At 46.6% G+C, this 20,408-nt stretch overlaps 1 protein-coding gene across 1 annotated transcript in view; it reads left to right on the top strand.

The window, feature by feature from the left end:
* Window positions 1–20,408, top strand: part of INTS2 (integrator complex subunit 2) — a 40,045-nt gene that overhangs the window by 12,137 nt on the left and 7,500 nt on the right. The window contains exons 10-21 of the mRNA XM_087925087.1: window positions 166–237; window positions 850–964; window positions 2,758–2,826; window positions 4,123–4,257; window positions 5,788–5,964; window positions 7,785–7,896; window positions 9,029–9,133; window positions 11,319–11,483; window positions 13,212–13,413; window positions 15,293–15,418; window positions 16,649–16,838; window positions 18,615–18,905. Of these exons, the coding sequence (XP_087781213.1) occupies window positions 166–237; window positions 850–964; window positions 2,758–2,826; window positions 4,123–4,257; window positions 5,788–5,964; window positions 7,785–7,896; window positions 9,029–9,133; window positions 11,319–11,483; window positions 13,212–13,413; window positions 15,293–15,418; window positions 16,649–16,838; window positions 18,615–18,905 (1,759 nt within the window). The remainder of the gene's footprint in view (window positions 1–165; window positions 238–849; window positions 965–2,757; window positions 2,827–4,122; window positions 4,258–5,787; window positions 5,965–7,784; window positions 7,897–9,028; window positions 9,134–11,318; window positions 11,484–13,211; window positions 13,414–15,292; window positions 15,419–16,648; window positions 16,839–18,614; window positions 18,906–20,408) is intronic.

Here is a 20,408-nt window from a genome sequence, read left to right as displayed (position 1 = left end):
TTTCTTCCACATCCAACGGAGCCACACTCCCATTCCCTATCAGCTGCTTGGCCTCCCCCTCCGAATCAAATTCCGACAGGGGCACAATACCTTGTTACAGGTAGCAATAGCACATAGACTTGTTATTCTGTCCGACTTCCCATTCTAACACAATTATCTCTTTAGCACCCCAGAACAGGAACAGCTGATGGTGATGTGGTTGAGCTGGATGATCAAGGAAGAAGCTTATTTTGAAAGGTGAGAGACTTTTTTCCTGCCCTTGCCAAAATACAGTGTACTCTGTAATATTGTGTAAAGTATTAGACAACACTTTATAAAGCCTTAGTAAGAGCACACCTGGAGTATTGCATCCAGTTATAGTCCCCACATTACAAAAAAGATGTTGAGACTTTGGAAAAAGAGGGAAGAACAGCAACTAAGAAAATTAAAGGAGGCCGGAGGCTAAAACATATGAAGAACATTTGCAGGATTTGGGTTTGGCCAGTCTAAAGAAAAGAAGGACTAGGGGGAACATGATAGCAGCATTTCAAATTATTTTCCAAAGCAACTAAGGCAAGACAAGGAACAATGGATGGAAACTATTCAAGGAATTCAGGAGAAACTTCCTAACAGTGAGGACAGTTCACCAGTGGAGCAGCTTGCCTTCAGAAGTAATGCGTTTTCCATCCCTGGAGGCTTTTAAGAAGAGACTGGACAGTTGATTGTCTGAAGTGGTATAGGGTCTCCTGCTAGAGCAGAGGGATGGACTAGAAGACCTCCAAGGTCCCTTCCGGCTCGATTCCGATTCTGTAAAATACTCTTATAATGAAAACTTTTCCTCTTCTCTTCCCCACCTTCCTTTTCTGACAGCACTTCTGGAGTTTCAGCTTCCTTTGGTGAGATGCTATTATTGGTCGCCATGTATTTCCATAGCAACCAGCTCAGTGCTATCATCGAATTGGTGTGCTCTACTTTGGGAATGAAGGTAAGTGGTCTACTCCCACTGCGGGGCCTGGAGCTGCAGGCGTTCCCTAAAGCCGCCTGTACGACCTGTGAAATGCCAGAGTTAATCCAAAGAGTCAGTTTGGTCTAGTGGGGAAAGCACCAGCTAGGAAGCAGGAGATGGTGAGGTCTAGTCCCATTTTAGGCTTGAAAGCCAGCTGGAGTGACTTTGAGCCAATCACCAGAAGACTGGAGGCTAAAACATACAATAAACGGTTTCAGGAATTGGGTATGTCTAATTTAATGAAAGGAAGGACTGAGGGGTGACATGATAGCATCTTCCAATATTTGAGGGGCTGCCACAAAGAAGAGGGAGTGAAGCTGTTCTCCAAAGCACCTGAAGCAGGACAAGAAGCAACGGGTGGAAACTAACCAAGTGTCAGGATTCCAGCAATCGCCCTAATGAAATCATGATTCTCGAGCCAAACTTCAATAAACTTCAAAGGATTTATTAGAGGCGACATGCTGGCATTGCCCTGTATGAAGCCAACTCTGGCCTACGTCATTTACAGTCCCCTGTGACCCTGTTTCCCCCCCTCCCCTCTGGGTGTGTCGTAAATCGGATTCTCCAATTGAGCCCGTTCACAGGCTGGGTGTCATCATTCACGTTCTCCAATTGAATATATTCACGGGCAAAAACTCTGGTATTTTAGTTACATACTTTTAAAGATAAGAGTTGGAATGTACTTTCGCTTTCCCCCCTTTTTCATGGCAACTACTAAAACAGGCACAGGAATGTTTTATGAGTTGATACCAAGGAGAAAAAAGTAAGGAGAAATTTCCTAACAGTTAATTAGTAGCCTCCAGAAGTTGTGGGTACTCCCAACACTGCAGATTTTTAAGAAGAGATTGGACAGCCATTTGTCTGAAATGGTATAGGGCAGGGGTCCTCAAACTTGGCAACTTTAAGACTTGTCGACTTCAATTCCCAGAATTCCTCAGCCAGCTATGCTGGGATAGGGGCTTCCTGCTTCAGTTAGGGCGGTTGGACTAGAACAGGAGTTCCCAACCCCCAGGTCATTGGTCCACTACTGGGACATGGCCTGCTTGGGACCATGCTGTGAGGGCGGTGGGCGATTGTGCGCATGTACATGAAGTTCATGCAAGTGGCGCTGTCTTTTCTCACACACAAAGTGTCAGCTTTGGAAGCCATATTGAGACCAGATGCTCCCACGCTGCCACATTTAAGCCTGGGAAAGTGGAAGGGGGGAATTTCTTGGAGTGTATGTAAGTTAGACATAACAACATTCTTTTTCTAAGTCAAGGTCATGTGATTTCGCGCATAAGTGAGAGGAAGTCTTAAGTTGAGACAGATGGGTGATTGGGCCATGTGATGGGGTGATGGGTGCAGGGGATGGATTTTATAGTTTTTACTTATTGCAAGGAAGCCCAGAACTTTGGGATTCCCCAGTTGTGCCAGTTACCATCCAAATAAACTTTTGAGATGTCTGTCTCGGAGTTATGGGCTGGAGTGGAGGTTTGCTGGAGCGCTGAGACAAAGCTTCCCTTGCGCGAGCGGTGACCCCTTGTGTTAGCCCACGAAACTCCCTTGGTGCGAGCGGTGCGCCTGTGCCTGCCACTCACACAAATGGAGGCTTGCCTGCACCTGCCTGCCAGCCACAAGGAACTACCCCCTCTTCTACTGCAGGAAAGGTCGTAAAATTGGGTTGGTCACGTGGTAGGCTCCCTTCCAGTCGTAAGTTGAGGGCTATTTGTGGGGAACATGCGCTGTAGTGAAAACCCCATCCTGACAAGATTGGTGTTCCTTGATTCCAGATCATCATCAAACCCAGTTCTCTGAGTCGCATGAAAACCATCTTCACCCAGGAGATTTTCACTGAACAGGTAAAATATCTGTTCATCGGATCCTTTTCGCTTAATTCAGGATGGAAGTTCCCCTTGTTTTTTTAAAAAAAATACCACCAAAAACAGGAACACTTTATTTGGTTATATATTTTTACCTTGCTCTGCTGGTCTAGGACTGAATAAAGATTTGACTGATTTCCAGGTTTGCTTCGCGTAGAAATCTGCACACATCTTACAATACGGGTAGTCCTCGACTTACAACAGTTTGTTTAGTGACAAAGTTCCAACGACACTGAAAAAAGCTATGACCTTTACCACCTCCCCATGATCATGGGATCAAAATTCAGATGCTTGGCAACCGGTTCATATTTATGACCGTCGCTGTGTCCCAAGGTCATGTTTTACGACATTCTGACAAGCAAAATCAATGGTGAAGCCAGATTCGCTTAACAACCGGGCTACTAACATACCTAATGCGGTGATTCACTTAACCAACTGAGGCAAAAAAGGTCACTTAACAGATGTCTCACTTAACAACAGAAGTTTTGGGCTCAATTGTGGTCATAAGGACTACCTGTATTTGGCCAGTTAGCAATACGGCCAGCACCCAGAATGCAACGTGTATGCCCCTCCCCACACCCTCTGCGCATGCGTGTGCAATTCCCCCCTCCCGCCACCTCCTTACCTGCACTGCGCCTCACAGCTGATTTTTCAGCTGATTTGAAGCCTTTTTTGGCCTCCCAGAGGCTTGGAAAAAAGCCTCTGGAAGGCTTTTCAGGACGAATTATAGGCCCGTTTTGTCACTTCCGGTCTTCTAGGAAGTGACAAAGGGGTCTATAATTCGGCCTGAAAAGCCTTGCAGAGCCTTTTTTCCAAGCCTCTGGGAGGCCAAAAAACGCCTCAAACCAACTGAAAAAAAATCAGCTGTGAGGCGCACACATGCGCAATGAGGTAAGTTTGCCTGCGGCCTCGCACGCCAGCACAAATGGGTCTGCATGCCATAGGTTTTCACGCATGGCATAGGTTCGCCATCATGGCCCTATTCTATATTTTATTCTATTCCAGAAGATCTCCAAGGTCCCTTCCAGCTTCTGTTTCCTGTTTTCTATTCTTATTTTCTATTCTATTCTACATCGCAGTGTCCAGTCATTTCCACAGATCTGTCTCCTTCCAGTCAGCAGGAATGGGATTGAATACTTTTATCTGGCCAACACAAGGAATTTGGTGCAGAAGTTCCCAGCATACAGGCAAAGCAACAGAACACAGCGCAGAGCAGTCTTTGGGAGGATGCGGCTCTCTCATCTGGCGGGCGCTTAACGCCTTTCTTTCTCCTAGGTGGTGACCGCTCACGCGGTGCGGGTGGCCGTGACGAGCAACTTGAGCGCCAACATCACGGGCTTCCTGCCCATCCATTGCATTTACCAACTTCTCAGGAGCCGTTCGTTCACCAAGCACAAAGTCTCCATCAAGGTGGGTCGCGCTGCTTGCACCAACAGATTTGGGGGCAGGGGAAAACAAAGATAAAATGAAGACAAGGATTGTCTGCTTAATCTTTGGTACCTCCAAGAAGGGTTGGTTCAGAATTGCTCTCTGAAATGATGACCCCATTGCACATGGAGTCCTCGACTTATAGCTGGTTGTTTAAGCGACCATTCAGAATTACAACAGACCTCCTTAGGGGTGCAGGTAATCCTTGACTTACCACAGTGGGTGGTATTCAGCCGGTTTGCACCGGTTCAACTGAACTGGTAGCAAGGATTTGGCGTGGGTTGCCGAACCGGTAGTAAGTTCTGGCTGGCCACGCCCCTGACCTGGTTGCCCCACCTGATGCTCACTCACCCCGCCTGCCTGACGCTCGCCTTAAGGATTTCCTTCTTTTTTCCCCTCCCGACAATCATACGATCAGCTGTGCCGGGATTCGCCTTGCTGAGGTCCAGGAAGGCAAAAAATGGAGGGGGGGGGCTCAGCTCCCCCTTCCATCTTTTGCCTTCCTGAGCCCCAGAGGGGCCTTCTGGGAGCAAAAACATCCCCCCCCAGAGGCTCCTCTGAGGCCAGGAAGGTCCCAAAAAACGGGTGTGTGTGTGGGGGGTAACTGCAAAACAAACAAAGCCACACCCACCCAGTCACATGGCCACACCCATCTAACTATGCCCACCAAGCCACACCCACAGAATCGGTAGTAAAAAAAAAATTAATCCCACCACTGACTTACAACCATTTTTTTTAGCAACCGTCCATAGTTACAACATGAGGTGCTCTCTCTTAGCGCTCTCTGAGCTTGGCTGTTTTCTTGCAGATGTTTCATTACCTATACTAGGTAACATCATCAGTGTTAGAAGGCAGTGGGGTTTACTATTTCAAACAGTAAACCATGGCCTAATTGAGGAAATACCAAGAACACTCCCACCAACAGAAAGGCCAAGCCACTTCTATAAAAACAGAGAGCAAACCCCACTCCCTTCTAGCACTGATGTTGTTACTTAGATGGGTCACAAAATGTCTGCAAGAAAACCACCAAGCTCTGAGACCATCAAGGACCCTACAGTCCTCCTCCTCCTCCTCCCTCCCTCCTCCCCCATTCCCTTCTAGCACTGATGTTGTTACTTAGTTGGGTCACGAAATGTCTGCAACAAAACCACCAAGCTCTGAGAGCATCAAGCACCCTACAGTCCTCCTCCTCCTACCCCCCACTTTTCCTCAAACCCCACTCTCTTCTAGCACTGATTATCTTACTTAGTTGGTTTCTGTAGTCTGTAATTTTTCTGGAAATCTGTTCATACTCCCACACCATTCGAAGGGTGTTCATCCCAAATTGCAGAGCTAAAAGTCTAAAAAAAAAAGAGGAAAAAAACAGAAAGTCCCACTGAAAAAGGTGCCTTTGGGACAACCATGACCCGGATGACTGAGAATCTCCATAGACACACATTTGAAGGCACCCGTTTTCCTGTTCTTATTCTAGCCAACCGACTTTCCCCCTTTTTTATGTTTCTCTCTCTTCAGGACTGGATTTACAGGCAACTGTGTGAAACCACAACGCCCCTCCATCCACAGTTGCTCCCACTCATCGATGTGTACATCAACTCTGTTCTGACACCTGCCTCCAAATCCAACCCAGAAGCCACCAACCAACCCATCACGGAGCAGGAAATCTTGAATGTTTTCAAAGGACTGACCGGGGTATAAATGAGAAAACAAAATCAATTAACATTCAAGGGTGATGCTAAAGCTTATGGAGGTGTTTCTACTGCAATGATTTTGGTTCTGTCGGTATTTTGTCCTAGACTTGACTCCAGGAGAGGATCATATTATAACTTCCAACTATAGAAATTGGTGTTTTCAACTTTGGCCACTTCAAGATGGCTGGATTTCAACTTCCAGAATTCTCCAGCCAGCATGGGGAATTCTGGGAGTTGAAACCCACCCATCTTAAAGTAGAGAAACACTGAATTAGAGGTATCTGTGGAATGGAAGTGTCTGATTTATATTCCAACTTGAAGATGTTCAGGCTAGTTCCCAGAATTCCCTAGTGTTTCTGGCTGGGGAATTCTGGGAGTTGAAACCCACTCATCTCAAAGTAGAGAAACACTGAATTAGAGGTATCTCTGGAATGGAAGTGTCTGATTTATATTCCAACTTGAAGATGTTCAGGCTAGTTCCCAGAATTCCCTAGTGTTGCTGTCTGGGGAATTCTGGGAGTTGAAACCCACCCATCTCAAAGTAGAGAAACACTGAATTAGAGGTATCTCTGGAATGGATATGTCTGATTTATATTCCAACTTGAAGATGTTCAGGCTAGTTCCCAGAATTCCCTAGTGTTGCTGTCTGGGGAATTCTGGGAGTTGAAATCCATCCATCTCAAAGTATCCAAGATTGAGGAAACGCTGAATTAGATGGATCTACGGATGTGTCTTGATTTATATTCCAACTTGAAAATGCACACACTCCAGCTCCTAGAATTCCCTCGACATGGCTGACTGGGGAATTCTGGGAGTTGAAATCCACCCACTTTCACGTTGCCAAGGTTGAGAAACAGTACTATGATGTGTCTTTCCTGTCTTCCTTTCGAGGGAGGACTTCAAGATTGTAAGCCACCCAGAGTAACCCTGTGCTAAGATGGGGAGCCAATAAATTTTACAAATAAGTAAACTTGGGGCAATAACGCAAATAACGTGTAAGCCTCAAGATCCTTATTCTCGCTTTTTAACCGCTAGCTCTCCCAAAAGGCCACTGTGATTCCTAGATCGGTCTTTCTGAACCTAGCCATAGTTGGGACGTAGTTGTGAGACTAATGGGAGCTGTTATCCAGCTCATTTAGTACGTAGATACTAGGATCTCTAAAGGGGAAAAAGGTCCGAGACTTGCAAAAAAGGCGTCAATCTTGTGAGGTAGTCCACACAAGAAGCATGCCCAGAATGAACTAATTCTACTTGATTATAAAGTTACATTGCAATTACTGAGCTGTGGTGGTGCAGTGGTTAGAATGCAGTATTGCAAGCTAATTCTGCTGACTGCCAAGAGTTTGATTCTCACCAGGCTCAGGGGTGACTCAGCCTTCCATCCTTCCAAGGTGGATAAAATGAGGACCCAGAGGCTGACTCTGTAAAAGAGAGGGCTGTAAAGCACTGTGAAGCGGTGTATAAGTCTTAAGCTATTGCTATTTCTATTGCTATTGCAGGCTAACTCTGCCTACAATCAGCAGTTCAATCCTGACTGACTCAATAGCTATAGCAATAGCACTTAGACTCTGAACGGTCACTAAACACACTGTTGTAAGCCAAGGACTACCTGTACATCACTCCCGCCCTCACCTTTACAGGCCAAGAAACTAGAGAGAGTTTTTTTCTGAGGTGTTTGCTACACCCCTTTCCTTCTCTGGGCTCAGCTGCCTCTTATCTGATTGTTGTCTAGTCTGTGGATCTTCCCTCTGTCTCCCAAGGTGTCTCCCTCATACTACGACATTTACCACACGATGCATCTTCTGTGTTTTTCATCTGCAGGGAGGAGAAGCTGCTCGGCTGAATCCCCGTTACGGAATCACAGCCCAGCTGTTGGTCCTGTACTACATCCTGTCTTATGAAGAAGCCATCCTGGCCAGTTCAAAGTCTTTGGGTACGAGGTAGAAGGTGGGGTGTCCTCTAGTGAGCACGAATGGGGGCCTCTAGAGAGCACAAAGACTGCGTTAGTCGCAGTCGTGTGACTTTTGAAAACAACCAGGCTGTCAGGGCTCCAACAAATCCACCCTCATTCAAAGCAAAAGTCTCCAGCCACATCTCAGAAAAAGTAAATTGGTTTATTAGAAATTGCCACGTTGGCGCGTGGCTGGGTGTAGCCGATACTAAATCACATCATATATTTCCCCCTTGGCCCTGGTCTTTCCCCCGCCCCCTGGATGTGACTTCTCCAATGGGACAGATCCGTCTCCGAGAGTCATCCATCATGTTCTCCAATAGCCTTCTTATGCTCCGACAACTTTGGGCTGCTGAAGTGACTATCTAGGTATTTCAAGAATGCCTTGTTTTCCCCCACTCCCTTTTTTCTGGCAGCTAAGAAGACCAAAGGAGTATCCTTTTAATTGACACAGGCTGTTGTCCCAAAGGTGCTTTTTCAAGAGGCAACTGGACTTCCTGGTTTTTCTTTGAAGACTTCATTTCTCATCCGAGAAGCTTCTTCAGCTCTGACTGGATGGTGGAGAATGGAAGGATTTATATTTCTTTCAGACAGCTGGTCATTTGCATCCTTTTAGCGTCTGAAAGGCTACTTTTTTGAAGGCAGCAAAGTCCACATTTTGCACAGGGAGGACTGCTGGTTTGAAAGAGGGGTCAAAGAGGCCACCTGTGTCAAAATTGAACAGCCCTCCCTCAACAGAAGGGGAGGGACATGATGTGATCATATCTCCAGTCTACAACACAGTCCTTTCAACAGTTCCAAGAAGGCTCCACACCCATTTCTACCATTCAGGTGACGTTGAGGACAGACAGACCTCCAAGTGGCCTCATTGACTCTCTAAAAGGACGCAAATGATCAGCTGTCTGCAAGGAGTATAAACCCATTCCCCACCATCCAGTCAGAGTTGAAAAAGCTTCTTGGATGAGAAGCAAAACTTCTTCAAAGAAAAACCAGAAAGTCCAGCTGCCTCTTGAAAAAAAAGCACTTTTGGGACAACCATGACCTGGATGGCTGAGAATCTGCATAGCCAACAAGGCTGTTGCTGTCTTTTTTTTGTTGTTGTTGTCTTCAACAGCTGCCATGCAAAGAAAGCCCAAGTCTTACTCCCCCGCGCTGATGGATCAGATCCCGATTAAATTCCTCATCCGGCAGGCTCAAGGACAGCAGCAAGAATTGGGAGGTAGGTTCAGCTAAAGTTTTTATCACGGAATCCTGGAGTTGGAAGGGACCCTTGAGGTCATCTAGTCCAGGGGTCCCCAACCACCGGGCCCCATACCGGTACCGGTCCGTGGATCATTTTCTACCGGGCTGCCGGTTTGCTGGGCGCTGCCATCTTGTTTAGATGAGAAAGTGCTTCCGGGGGAGCTTTTCCGGTTGGAAAGCGGGGTTTGGAAGGAATCCTCGCGCCTTAGTTTCATCGAAGGGGGAGGGGCGGCTTCGAACAAAAAGCCGTCCCGATGGGGGAGGAGATTAAAAAAGCACAAAAAAGGTACAAAGGAGGAGTTGAAGGTGGTGGGGAGAAGCGAGGGACGGCTGGCTGGCCGGTCGCTTGGCTCGCCTTGCCTTGTCATGCGTGCTGATGCCGGTACCGGGCCGCGGATCATTTTGTGATGCCGGTACCGGGCTGTGGCACAGAAAAGGTTGGGGGCCACTGATCTAGTCTACACATACACACACACACCCCAGTCTGGAGTTTTTGATTAAAATGTTCTGGAATTCTGATTAAACCATCTCTGACCAATGGCTTGGTTTTATCTGCCTGATAAGTTCTGTTGTTCAAAAATGGACTCCTTTGTGTTTTCATTAGGAGAGAAAAAGGATTTTTAACCACAACGGTATCCTTGATTTATAACTGGTCATTTAGTGAGTGTTTAAAGTATGTGTTTTATGGGGTGCCTTCCTATTGGCTGGTCAATGTGTTGATGGCTGGCGATTTGTTGTTGTTTCTTTGGGCTGCCAAGCCCTTGGCTCGTAAGTATTTGGCAAACCGGTGGTAATTCGGCACTCCTATTAAACAGGCCCTTTGTCAGTCAACATGCCAATCAGCCAATAGGAAGTCACCCCATAATCACAACTCACAGAAGAGCCCAAAACATGTATTTCAGTAGAGAGAAATTCCCTAGGATGGGCTCCATCACGAATCCAAAAGCTCAGAAGACTAAACCTGTGGTCCCGGTGAGCGACCCAAATTCGATCTTGCGTCATTATCCTGGGACATATCTATTGGTTCTCAGCCAGTCCTTGAGTACTGAAGATTTGTCCTGAAATGAATACAAACTCCAGCTCCTTTGTAGTGCAATGGTGGTTTATTCATTAGCTCAGCAAACAACAAATACTCTTCTCTGACAAGAAAGGCTAAAAGCCAGGCAAGGTTAGAGTTGGGTTTGAGTTTGCTGCCTTTCTTTTTATTACCGTTATCATGAGACACACCCCACCACACCCACACCTATACGCAGTTCTAATTCTGGCCACGCCTAACCCATTATCCCTACATGTTATTAACCCTATAACATGTCTACATCCCTACCCTATTCCGACCCTCAGTAACTGATCCCCACCTGGTGCCACCTTCACCATGTTTTAACCTAAGTCTTAATTACCACCTATATATGCCCCAACCCCCTTTAACAATATGCACCACATCAATACGTGAAAAGAGCCAGTTCCAGCAGCCCTGCAGTTGTTTCAGAATCCATCCTGCAGCCCCGCAGTTGTTTCAGAATCCATCCTGCAGCTCCGGAGTTGTTGCGGAATCCATCCTCAGCTCTGCTGAGTCATTCCAAAGCCATCCGTCAGCACACAAGCAAAAATACAGATCCGGCAGCAACAAAGATAAGGTGACATGTCCAGCTGATGCTGCAAGGCATATTCGGAGCTGACGGGCTCTGAGTGAACTGAGTGAACTCAGAGCCCAACATTTGCCTTCACTTAGAAGAGACAATGGTGTGTACGGATGGACAAAATGCGCTCACCCACTGATGGCGTATATTTGCTGGAAGGCTAAAACAATGTGAAAAACACCGGCAGTTCAATGCAAATGCCCCAAATCTCAAAAGCATTTGATTCGTTTACAAGGTGAAACCCGGGCAGAGGAAAATAGCTTTCACTGTCCTTGTTAGAATTTAGAATGTAAATGGTTGGAGAGCCAGTTTAAGGCAGGGGTCTCCAACCTTGGCAACTTTTAAGACTTTGTGAACTTCAACTACCAGAGTTCTTCCATTCCCCACCATCCAGCTTTGCTGACTGAGGAATTCTGGAAGTTGAAGTCCACAAAGTCTTGAAAGTTCTCAAGGTTGGAGACCCCTGGTTTAAGGCACCAGGCTAGAAAGTGGCCCCGGTTTCTCTCTCTGCTCTTCCCTCCCCAGGTTTGCATTCTGCCCTGCTGCGCCTCCTGGCAACCAACTATCCCCACCTTTGCATCGTGGACGACTGGATCTGTGAGGAACACATCACGGGCACCGACGTTTTGCTGCGCAAGATGCTCCTGACCAACGCTGCCAAGAAACACTCCCCAGAGCAACTGCAGGAAGGTGGGTCTCCTTAGAAGTAACCCTGGGTGATTTTGGTCCTACCCGTGGCACTGCCGTAACATTGTCTTACGGAGAAAATATGAAAGAAATAGGGCCAGGGGACTACAGATTGCAGGTAGTCCTGTACTTAACAACCATTCATTTAGGGACCACACTAAGAGCACGGAAAAAAAGTGCCTTCTGACCGGCTTTCACACTTTATAATGACTGTTGCAACATCCCCCCCGGTCACGTGATCAAAATTCAGACATTTGGCAACTGGCATGTACTTATGCCGGTTGCCGAGTCCAGGAATCGTGATCACCTTTTGTGACCTCCGGACAAGCAAAGTTGTTCTGACCCAGCTCCCCAAACACAATAAACCCTCTGAAATTAACTCAAACATTCCTTTATTGGGAGCGACAAGAGCCCCAGCAAAAAGTTTCTCTCTCGCCACCTGTCTGTCCAGCTGGAAGATGAATAGTTGTCCGCCACATCTATTTATCTCCGCCCCCTGTCTTTTAACCCCAGAGCTAGGGTGGGGCTTTGTTAAGCAGCGGTAGTTCTTCCATCCCAAGGACCGGCCCATGGATTTCCACTGCTCTCCTCTCCTCTTTCTGTGCATCCGTCCATCAGGCACTGGACCCAGGTGTTCCTCTTCTTCCTCATTAGCCACCTCCAGGCCTGGGAGCTGTTGACTCTCCATCTGAGGGCTGATGGCCCAAGCTCCCTCCCTCTCTTTCTCTCTCTGTCTCTCTCTCTCTCTCCCTCCCTCTCTCTCTTTCTCTCTCTCTGTCTCTCTCTCTCCCTCTCTCTGCCATTATAATGTGCAAGATTAAATATTGATATTTTTTTTCTATTTTTGAATCTATCATACCCAACAAAAAGGTTTCAGGTTCAAGTTTTGCATCTTGTTCAGTTATATTTAAAATCCAATTTTTAATATTTTTCCAAAACTTCTGGGCATATGGACATGTCCACCTCATGTGAAAGTATCTTCCCTGGACGCAGTTACACTTCCAACAATTTGTTTCTGTTTGCTTAGCAACAGAAATTTTAGCTCAGTTGTGGTCAGAGGATCGCAAAAGGGGAATCACATGACCCCAGGACACCACAACCGTCGCAAATACATGCCGGTTGCCAAGCCTCTGAATTTTAATCATGTCACCATGGGGATGCTGCGACGGTCATAAATGTGAAAAACAGTCATAAATCAATTGGGATCAATGAGCTGCAATGGTGCAGTGGTTAGAATACAATACTGCAGGCTATTTTTGCTGCCTGCAGGCCGCTTGCAATTTGGCAGTTCATTTTCAATAGACAGACTCTGAGCTTAACACAGCTTTCAGAGTTGCAGAGCTTAATACAGAGCCACTATACTTCTAGTTTCTAGTTTCATTTTCCAAACAGTCCTCATTGGCTGACTTAGTTGCTTTGCCTGTTCATTGGTTGACCTTGTTACCGTGCCCTATTCCAGTTCATGAATATACTCTGACATAAACCACTTAGAAAGGGCTATAAAGCATTGTAAAGCGGTATATAATAAGTGCTATTGCTAAACCACTATTTTCAGTGTCTTGTCGCTTCGAACAGTCACTAAATGAGTGGTGGTAAGTAGAGGATTTCCTGTACTAATTTTCCCAGTATAACATGCCAGAAATTAACATGAGGCATCTCAGTGGAGGTGTCAGTCCTTTGAGGTAGTCAAAAATCAAACGGAGTTTTTTTTTCAATGTCTTTTTTTTTTAGCTTTCTCAACGCTGCAAGGGAATCACACTCAGGTCCTGCAGATTTTGGAGCACTTAACGCTTCTCTCGGCTGCCGAATTAATCCCTTACGCCGAGGTGCTGACATCTAACATGCACCAACTGTTCCATCCTGGAGTCCCCCGGCGAATCCTTCAAACGGTCAACAGGATTTGGATGGCGTTGAACATGGTGATGCCACGCAGGTGAGTAGTCTGGAGCTGCTCTGCCTGGAAGGGTTAGGAAGGTAGCGACCTTCGCAGTGGAGTGCTGTTGCTGACAGAATGGAATATTTGTAGCTCAGGGTTGAAATGAGGGGGTCCTTGGGGCTCTCTGAGTTTTTGGTGATTTTCTTGCAGACATTTCATGACCCAGCTAGATAATGTCATCAGTGCTCGAAGGGAGTGGGACTTGCTCCGTATTTATATGTCAGAATATATATGTATTTGTATACGTTGGTCAGAAATGGTGTAGGGGCTCCCACTTGGGCAGCGGGTTGGACTAGATGACCTACAAGGTCCCTTCCAACTCTGATTTTATATATACAGGCTTGGCCTGTCAGTGTTGGTTGGGAGTGTTTTTGGTGGCCCATAGGATTAGAATTTGAATTTGGAATTTGGAATTTGGAATTTGGAATTCAGAATTTGAATTTGGAATTCAGAATTTGAATTTGGAATTCAGAATTTGAATTCGGAATTCAGAATTTGAATTCGGAATTCAGAATTTGAATTTGGAATTCAGAATTTGAATTCGGAATTTAAATTAGTTATTGGCCAAATGTGATTGGATACACAAGGAATTTGTTTCTGGTGCATAAGCTATCAGCGTACATACAAAACAACAAGTTGATATAATCACTGAACATACAAACAACATGTACATACCAACAAGTGTACGTACAAAAAATTTTGGGCTCAATTATGGTTTTAAGTAGAACTGTATCCGCAATTCCTGGGGCAGATTAGGGTGTTGTTTAATGGTAGCTTGTTTGCCTTGAGTTGGTGACTTCTTATTTGGCAAATTGTTTACTTCTTGATTGTTGGCCTGGTATTAATCTGAAAGGGCAAGCCACATTCCTGTATATAGGTAGTCCTCGACTGACAACCACAATTGAGCCCAGAACTTTTGTTGCTTAGAGAGACATTGGTTAAGTGACTTTTACTCCGTGTTGTGACCTTTCTCATCACCGTTTTTAAGTGAATCACTGCAGCTGTTAAATTAGTAGCACAGTTGTTAAACGAATCTGGCTTCCTCATGAAGTCTGCTTGTCAGAAGGTCGCAAAAGGGGATCACGCAATCCCAGGTTACTGCAACCGTCATAAATGTGAATCAGTTCCCAAGCATCTTAATTTTGATCACAAAACCATGGGGATGCTGCAACGGTCGTAAGTGTGAAAAACAGCCCTAAGACACTCTGTCAACTCATAAAACATTGCTATGCCTGTTTTAGTAGTTGCCATAAAAAGGGGGTGGGGTGGGGGGGAAAAAAATCTGGAAGATCAGTGCAGCAGTTTGGAAGCAAAAGTACATTCCAACTCTTCTCTTTAAAAGACTGTAACTAAAATACCAGAGCTTTTTCCCATGAATATATTCAATTTTAGAGTGTGAATGATGACGCCCAGTCTGTGAACGTGTTCAATTGGAGAATCTGGTTTATGAGACAACCAGGGGGGAAACAGGGTCACAGGGGACTGTAAATGACGTATGCCAGAGTTGACTTCATACAGGGCAGTGCCAGTATGTCGCCTCTAATGAATCCTTTGGAGTTTTTTGAAGTTTGGCTCGAGAATCACGATTTCATTAGGGCAATTTCTGGAACCCTGACACTCCTTTCAGTGCCGTTGTAACTTCAAACGGTCCATAAATGGACTGTTGCAAGTCTAGGACTGCCTGTATATAGGTGGCAATAACAAACCAGGTAGTCCTGATTCTTTACAGCTGACAGTTCCTCCAGGTGATTCCTTCTGCCTATTACACCTGGCTGGCCAGTGGAAGAGAGACATGTGCTCTAACCTGGGCCTTGCCCTGATTTAGCTTGGCAGTTCTGGAAATTCTTATATTTACAGCGGTTTTTTTGTCCTCCAGGTTGTGGGTAATGACAGTGAATGCCCTGCAGCCGTCCGGCAAAACGGTCAGACAGCAGAAGTACACCCAGAAGGACCTTCTCATTGACCCCCTGATTGTGTTAAGGTGTGATTCGAGGGTTCACAGGTAAGGCTGTTTTCCCCTCCTCCCTTATTTCTTCAACCGCAACCAGGTGACCTTGAGTTCTCACACAGGGCGCAATCAACCACAAATATGCAGGCACGACATTTCAAAAATTGTGTTGTGTCCAGGTGGTATGGTTAGTCCTCGACCTGCGACTGAGCAATTGAGCCCAACATTTCTCTTGCCAAGCCAAAATAGTTTAGCGCGTTTTGCCTCATTTTATACGATCTCTCTGGTTGCCATGGTTAAGTGTATCATTTGCAGTTGTGTGAAGTTAGCGACAGGGTTGTTAAGTGAATCTGACTCGCCCATAGATTTTGCTCGTCAGAAGGTCATAAAAGGGGAATCACGTGACCCCAGGACATTGTAGCTGTCATAAATAGGTAAGCCTCTGAATTTTGATCACGTGAACATGGGGATGCTGTTAGGGTCATAAGTGGGAAAACTGGTCATAAGTCACTTTTTAAAACTTGGAATGGTTGTGTTGTGGCCTGTTGGCTGCTGGCCCCTCCAGCAGCCGAATCAGAGGAGGAGAAAGAGGCATGAGAGTCAGAGCCCAGCACCAAGGCAACCTGAGAGCTCTGAGGGGGAAGAGGGAATGGAGCCTGGGCCGCCCGTCAGCCCTCAGATGGAGAGTCAACAGCCCTCCAGGTCTGCAGGTGGCTGATGAGGAAGAGGAGGAACAGCTGGGTCCAGTGCCTGACCTGCAGATGCACAGAAGGCAGAGGAGAGGAGAGCAGTGGAAATCTATGGGCCGGTCCTTGGGACAGAAGGCAGAGGAGAGGAGAGCAGTGGAAATCTATGGGCCGGTCCTTGGGACAGAAGGCAGAGGAGAGGAGAGCAGTGGAAATCTATGGGCCAGTCCTTGGGACAGAAGGCAGAGGAGAGGAGAGCAGTGGAAATCTATGGGCCGGCCCTTGGGATGGAAAAGCTACTGTTGCTATTGAAGCCCCACCCTAGCTCTGGGGATAAAAGGCAGGGGGCGGAGGTGAATAGATGTGGCAGACAACTATTTGTCTCCCTGCCGGACGGACTCGTTAGCCTGCAGTGTGAGGTTTTTTGCCGGGGCTGCTGGCAGTCCTAATAAAGGAATAATTGATTTAAATACAGAGGATTTGTCGTGTTTGGGGAGCCGGATCAGAACAGGTTGCTAAATGAGGACTGCATGTACACTTCTATTCTCTTCTCCTCCTCCTTGCCTTCTATTTCTTTCCCCTGTTTGTGTCTCCTCAGGTGTCCACCTCTGATGGATATCACCTTGCATATGCTGAATGGCTACCTGCTAGCTTCAAAAGCCTACTTGAGCGCCCACCTCAAAGAAACGGCCGATCAGGATGTGAAGCCTTTGCAAAACAACATAACGGGTCTGGAAGGCCCCGAAGTGACGCGGGAAGAACTGAAAAACGCCCTGCTAGCAGCCCAGGTAATCTTACAAACATCCAGCTGTTGAAAGGACCAGTTTTTCAACAGCTTAGCTGCTGGGCAGGCTGGTTGAGAATCGTTCGGCCTCAATATGAGCTTTCAAGATGTTCTCTAGTTTGGGTATTGAAAACAACCAAGCTCAGAGAGCACCAAAGAGCCTTCATTTTATCCCACCTTTATTACTTTATAAGTAACTGAAGACGGAAAATATACTTAATATCTTTCCTTTCCTATGTTCCCCACAAGAGGAACTCAATGAGTTGGGTGGAGAGAAAGAGAGACAGACAGAGAGAGAAAGAGTGAGAGTGAGAGAGTGAGGGAGAGAGAGAGTGACAGTGAGAGAGACAGAGAGTGAGTAAGTGAGACAGAGTTAGAGAGAAAGTTAGAGAGTGACAGTGAGAGAGTGAGACAGAATTAGAGAGAAAGAGTTAGAGAGAGAGAGTGACAGTGAGAGAGACAGAGTGAGTGAGTGAGACAGAATTAGAAAGAGAGAGAGTGACAGAGACAGTGAATGAGTGAGACAGAGTTAGAAAGAAAGTGTTTGTGAGAGAGACAGACAAACAGAGTGAATGAGTGAGACAGAGAGAAAGAGTTAGAGTGAGAGAGAGTAACAGAGAGAGAGTGAGTGAGACAGAGTTAGAGAGGAAGAGAGAGAGGGTGACAGAGTGAGTGAATGAGTGAGACAGTTAGACAGTGAGCGTGTGAGACAGAGTTAGAGAGAAAGAGAGAGAGAGAGAGTGACAGTGAGAGAGACAGAGTGAGTGAGTGAGACAGAATTAGAAAGAGAGAGAGTGACAGAGACAGAGACAGTGAATGAGTGAGACAGATTTAGAAAGAAAGCGTTTGTGAGAGAGACAGACAAACAGAGTGAATGAGTGAGACAGAGAGAAAGAGTTAGAGTGAGAGAGAGTAACAGAGAGAGAGTGAGTGAGACAGAGTTAGAGAGGAAGAGAGAGAGGGTGACAGAGAGTGAGTGAATGAGTGAGACAGACAGTGAGTGTGTGAGACAGAGTTAGAGAGAAAGTTAGAGAAAGAGAGTGACAGTGAGAGACAGAGTAAATGAGTGAGACAGAGTTAGAAAGAAAGCGTTTGAGTGTGACAGTGAGTGAGAGAGAGAGAGAGAGTGTGTGAATAAGTGAGACAGAATTAGAGAGAGAGAGAGAGAGAGAGAGAGAGTCACCCAGTCAATTTTAATGCCTAAGACAGAACTAGAACTCATCTTCTGGCGATCGATCCAAGTCACCCAGCTTGCTTTGATGCCTAAAGAAGGACTAGAATTCACGAGCTCCTGGTTTCTTTGAATCCTAGTGTCAAGCCTGAAACTTTGGCAGCTATGTGCCTCTTTATTTCATTAGAGTAATTGTCGGGGAGGTGTTGCTTTAGAGCGGGTTAGCTGGAGGAATGAAACCTCCACGATTCCTCTGAAGATGGTGAGAGCCTGAAACCTTTTCAAGGTCATCGTAACAGGGTGTGGAGTTGAAGCAGACGGTTCCCATAGCAAAGTGAACACCTGGACTATGTGAGAAGTTGGGGATTTGGCTGGGGAAATTGATGTTTAATTCTTTGAATTGGCATCTGGGAACCCCAGATTTAGTTTTGTCAGTGAGTTAGTTAATTGGTTAGTACAACATTACCATGCAGTGTATTCAGTAAACAGTAAGATATTCTGAAACGGAAGGAACCTGGAGAGTTTTATTTGGATTCTCAAACTGGATGTTGACATCTTAGTTGCCCTGGTCTCCACTTGCTTGGTTGCTCTTGACTTTCCTTCCTGCAGGATAGTGCCGCGGTGCAGATCCTTCTGGAGATTTGCTTGCCTTTGGAAGAAGAAAGCCCTCCAGGCAGGAGGCCTACCAGACTGCTAAAGAACCACCCGGGAAGTGCCGCACGGAGTCCTCCAAACAAGCCGGTCAAAGAGGAAGAGGAGGAGGAAAAGGAAGGAGGAGACGGGGAGGAAGTAGGAGACAGCCTCCTCTGCAACTTGAGAGAAGTCCAGTGCCTGGTTTGCTGTCTGGTGCACCAGATGTTCATCGCCGACCCCAACATCGCTAAGCTGGTTCACTTCCAGGTGTGTTTGTGTTTTCGGCTGCCCCTTTGCACCCCTTGGCTGCTCGTGCCATGCTGGACCATCAATAGCTTTCAATGGGTCTGCGTGTGTGTTTGTGTGTCTTTACGGCCCTAATGACCAACCCGTTTTATGGTCGTAGCTCGAGGACCACCTGTTCGGCAGTTTCTTCACTGGGGTGTTGTTTACGTCATTGTTTGGTCTGAGGTTAACCTTGGAGTTCATCTATGCCACAGGTGTCAAATTTGTGGCCTCATAGTGCTTTCCCGTGACATTTTTTCCCCTTTGCGGAGCTCAGATGGGAGTGGCCTGTGCGTGACGCGTCCGGCCCATGGGCCGCTAATTTGACACCCCTGATCGAGGTGTCAACTCATAAAATATTTCTATGGTCTTTTTAGAGTTGCCAGCAGAAAGGGAGCGGGGAGTAGCGTAGCAACTTGCAAAACCAAAATTACATTCCATAAATGTTTTCCTGGATGGTCTCTAGGCCAGGGGTCACCAACCTTTTGGACCTCAGGGACCACCATACTCATAATTTTAAATTCCAAGGACCACTAACTGGTCCTGTGGGTGTGGCCTAATTTGTGGTTGTGGCTTGGTGGTCATGTGACTGGCTGGGCATGGCTTATATGTAAATATTATAAATATTTATATAAATATTGATTTTTTTTTCATAAAAAAGAGCAACTTTTACCCAAAACCAGGCAAAGTAGGCAGGTAGATTGAGTTGCTCACAGAATCATTCAGTGACCTATCTATCTGCCAGCGGCTAGCTCAGTCTGTCACGTAAAATTTGCTTGCCGTGAGTCTGCACTGAATAATAGAACCTTTGGTCCTAAGGAAAGCAGAGCCGAAAATCTAAAGACTAGCTAGAAAGCAAGAAATCCAACCATTTCCTGCTTCCTAGCTAATCTAAATCTCCCGGCACAGCCGAACAGCTGATGGACGGAAAAAGGAAAAATAGCAACTTAGGCAAGTTTGCCGGGTAAGGAGTGAGTGGGTGGGGAGGGCTCCCGCGGGCCACGTGGGTGGTGCAGCCTTGTGTTTCTGCGCAGCCTGGATTAATTGCTTTGGGGGGGTGACATTTCTCTGCGGCCCACCAAAATTTTCTTGAGGCCCACCGGTGGGCGACCGCTGTTCTAGGTGACTGAAGTTTCTGCCAAGCAAAATTCTAACGAGAGTATGATTGACGGCTCTTGGCCAGTGGTGGTATTCTACCGGTTTGGCCCGGTTCTGCCGAGCCGGTAGCAGTGATGAGCAGCAGAGGCCGAACCGGTTCTCTCCGTTCCTTTGCTGTTGGGCCCTCCCACCTGCCCGGGCTCCCATACTCACCTGTATCCTCTGAATTTGAAGCGCAGCTGTTTTACGCGGCAAAGAAGAGTGCCGCGTGGCAGCTGCTAAAGCGACCGGGTTCAAGCAGGCTTGCAGGAGGTGAGTTAGAATGCCTCTGTGCCTGCACAAAGCCTCTGCACCCATGCGCACGCGTGCATAGTGTGTGCATGCCCG

The sequence above is a fragment of the Pseudonaja textilis genome, chromosome 1 (assembly GCF_049901715.1).
Source record: "Pseudonaja textilis isolate UNSWEBS1 chromosome 1, rPseTex1.2, whole genome shotgun sequence".
Classification (NCBI taxonomy): domain Eukaryota; kingdom Metazoa; phylum Chordata; class Lepidosauria; order Squamata; family Elapidae; genus Pseudonaja; species Pseudonaja textilis.
Note: the sequence above shows the minus strand (reverse complement) of the source record. Positions and strands in the feature narration are given on the sequence as shown.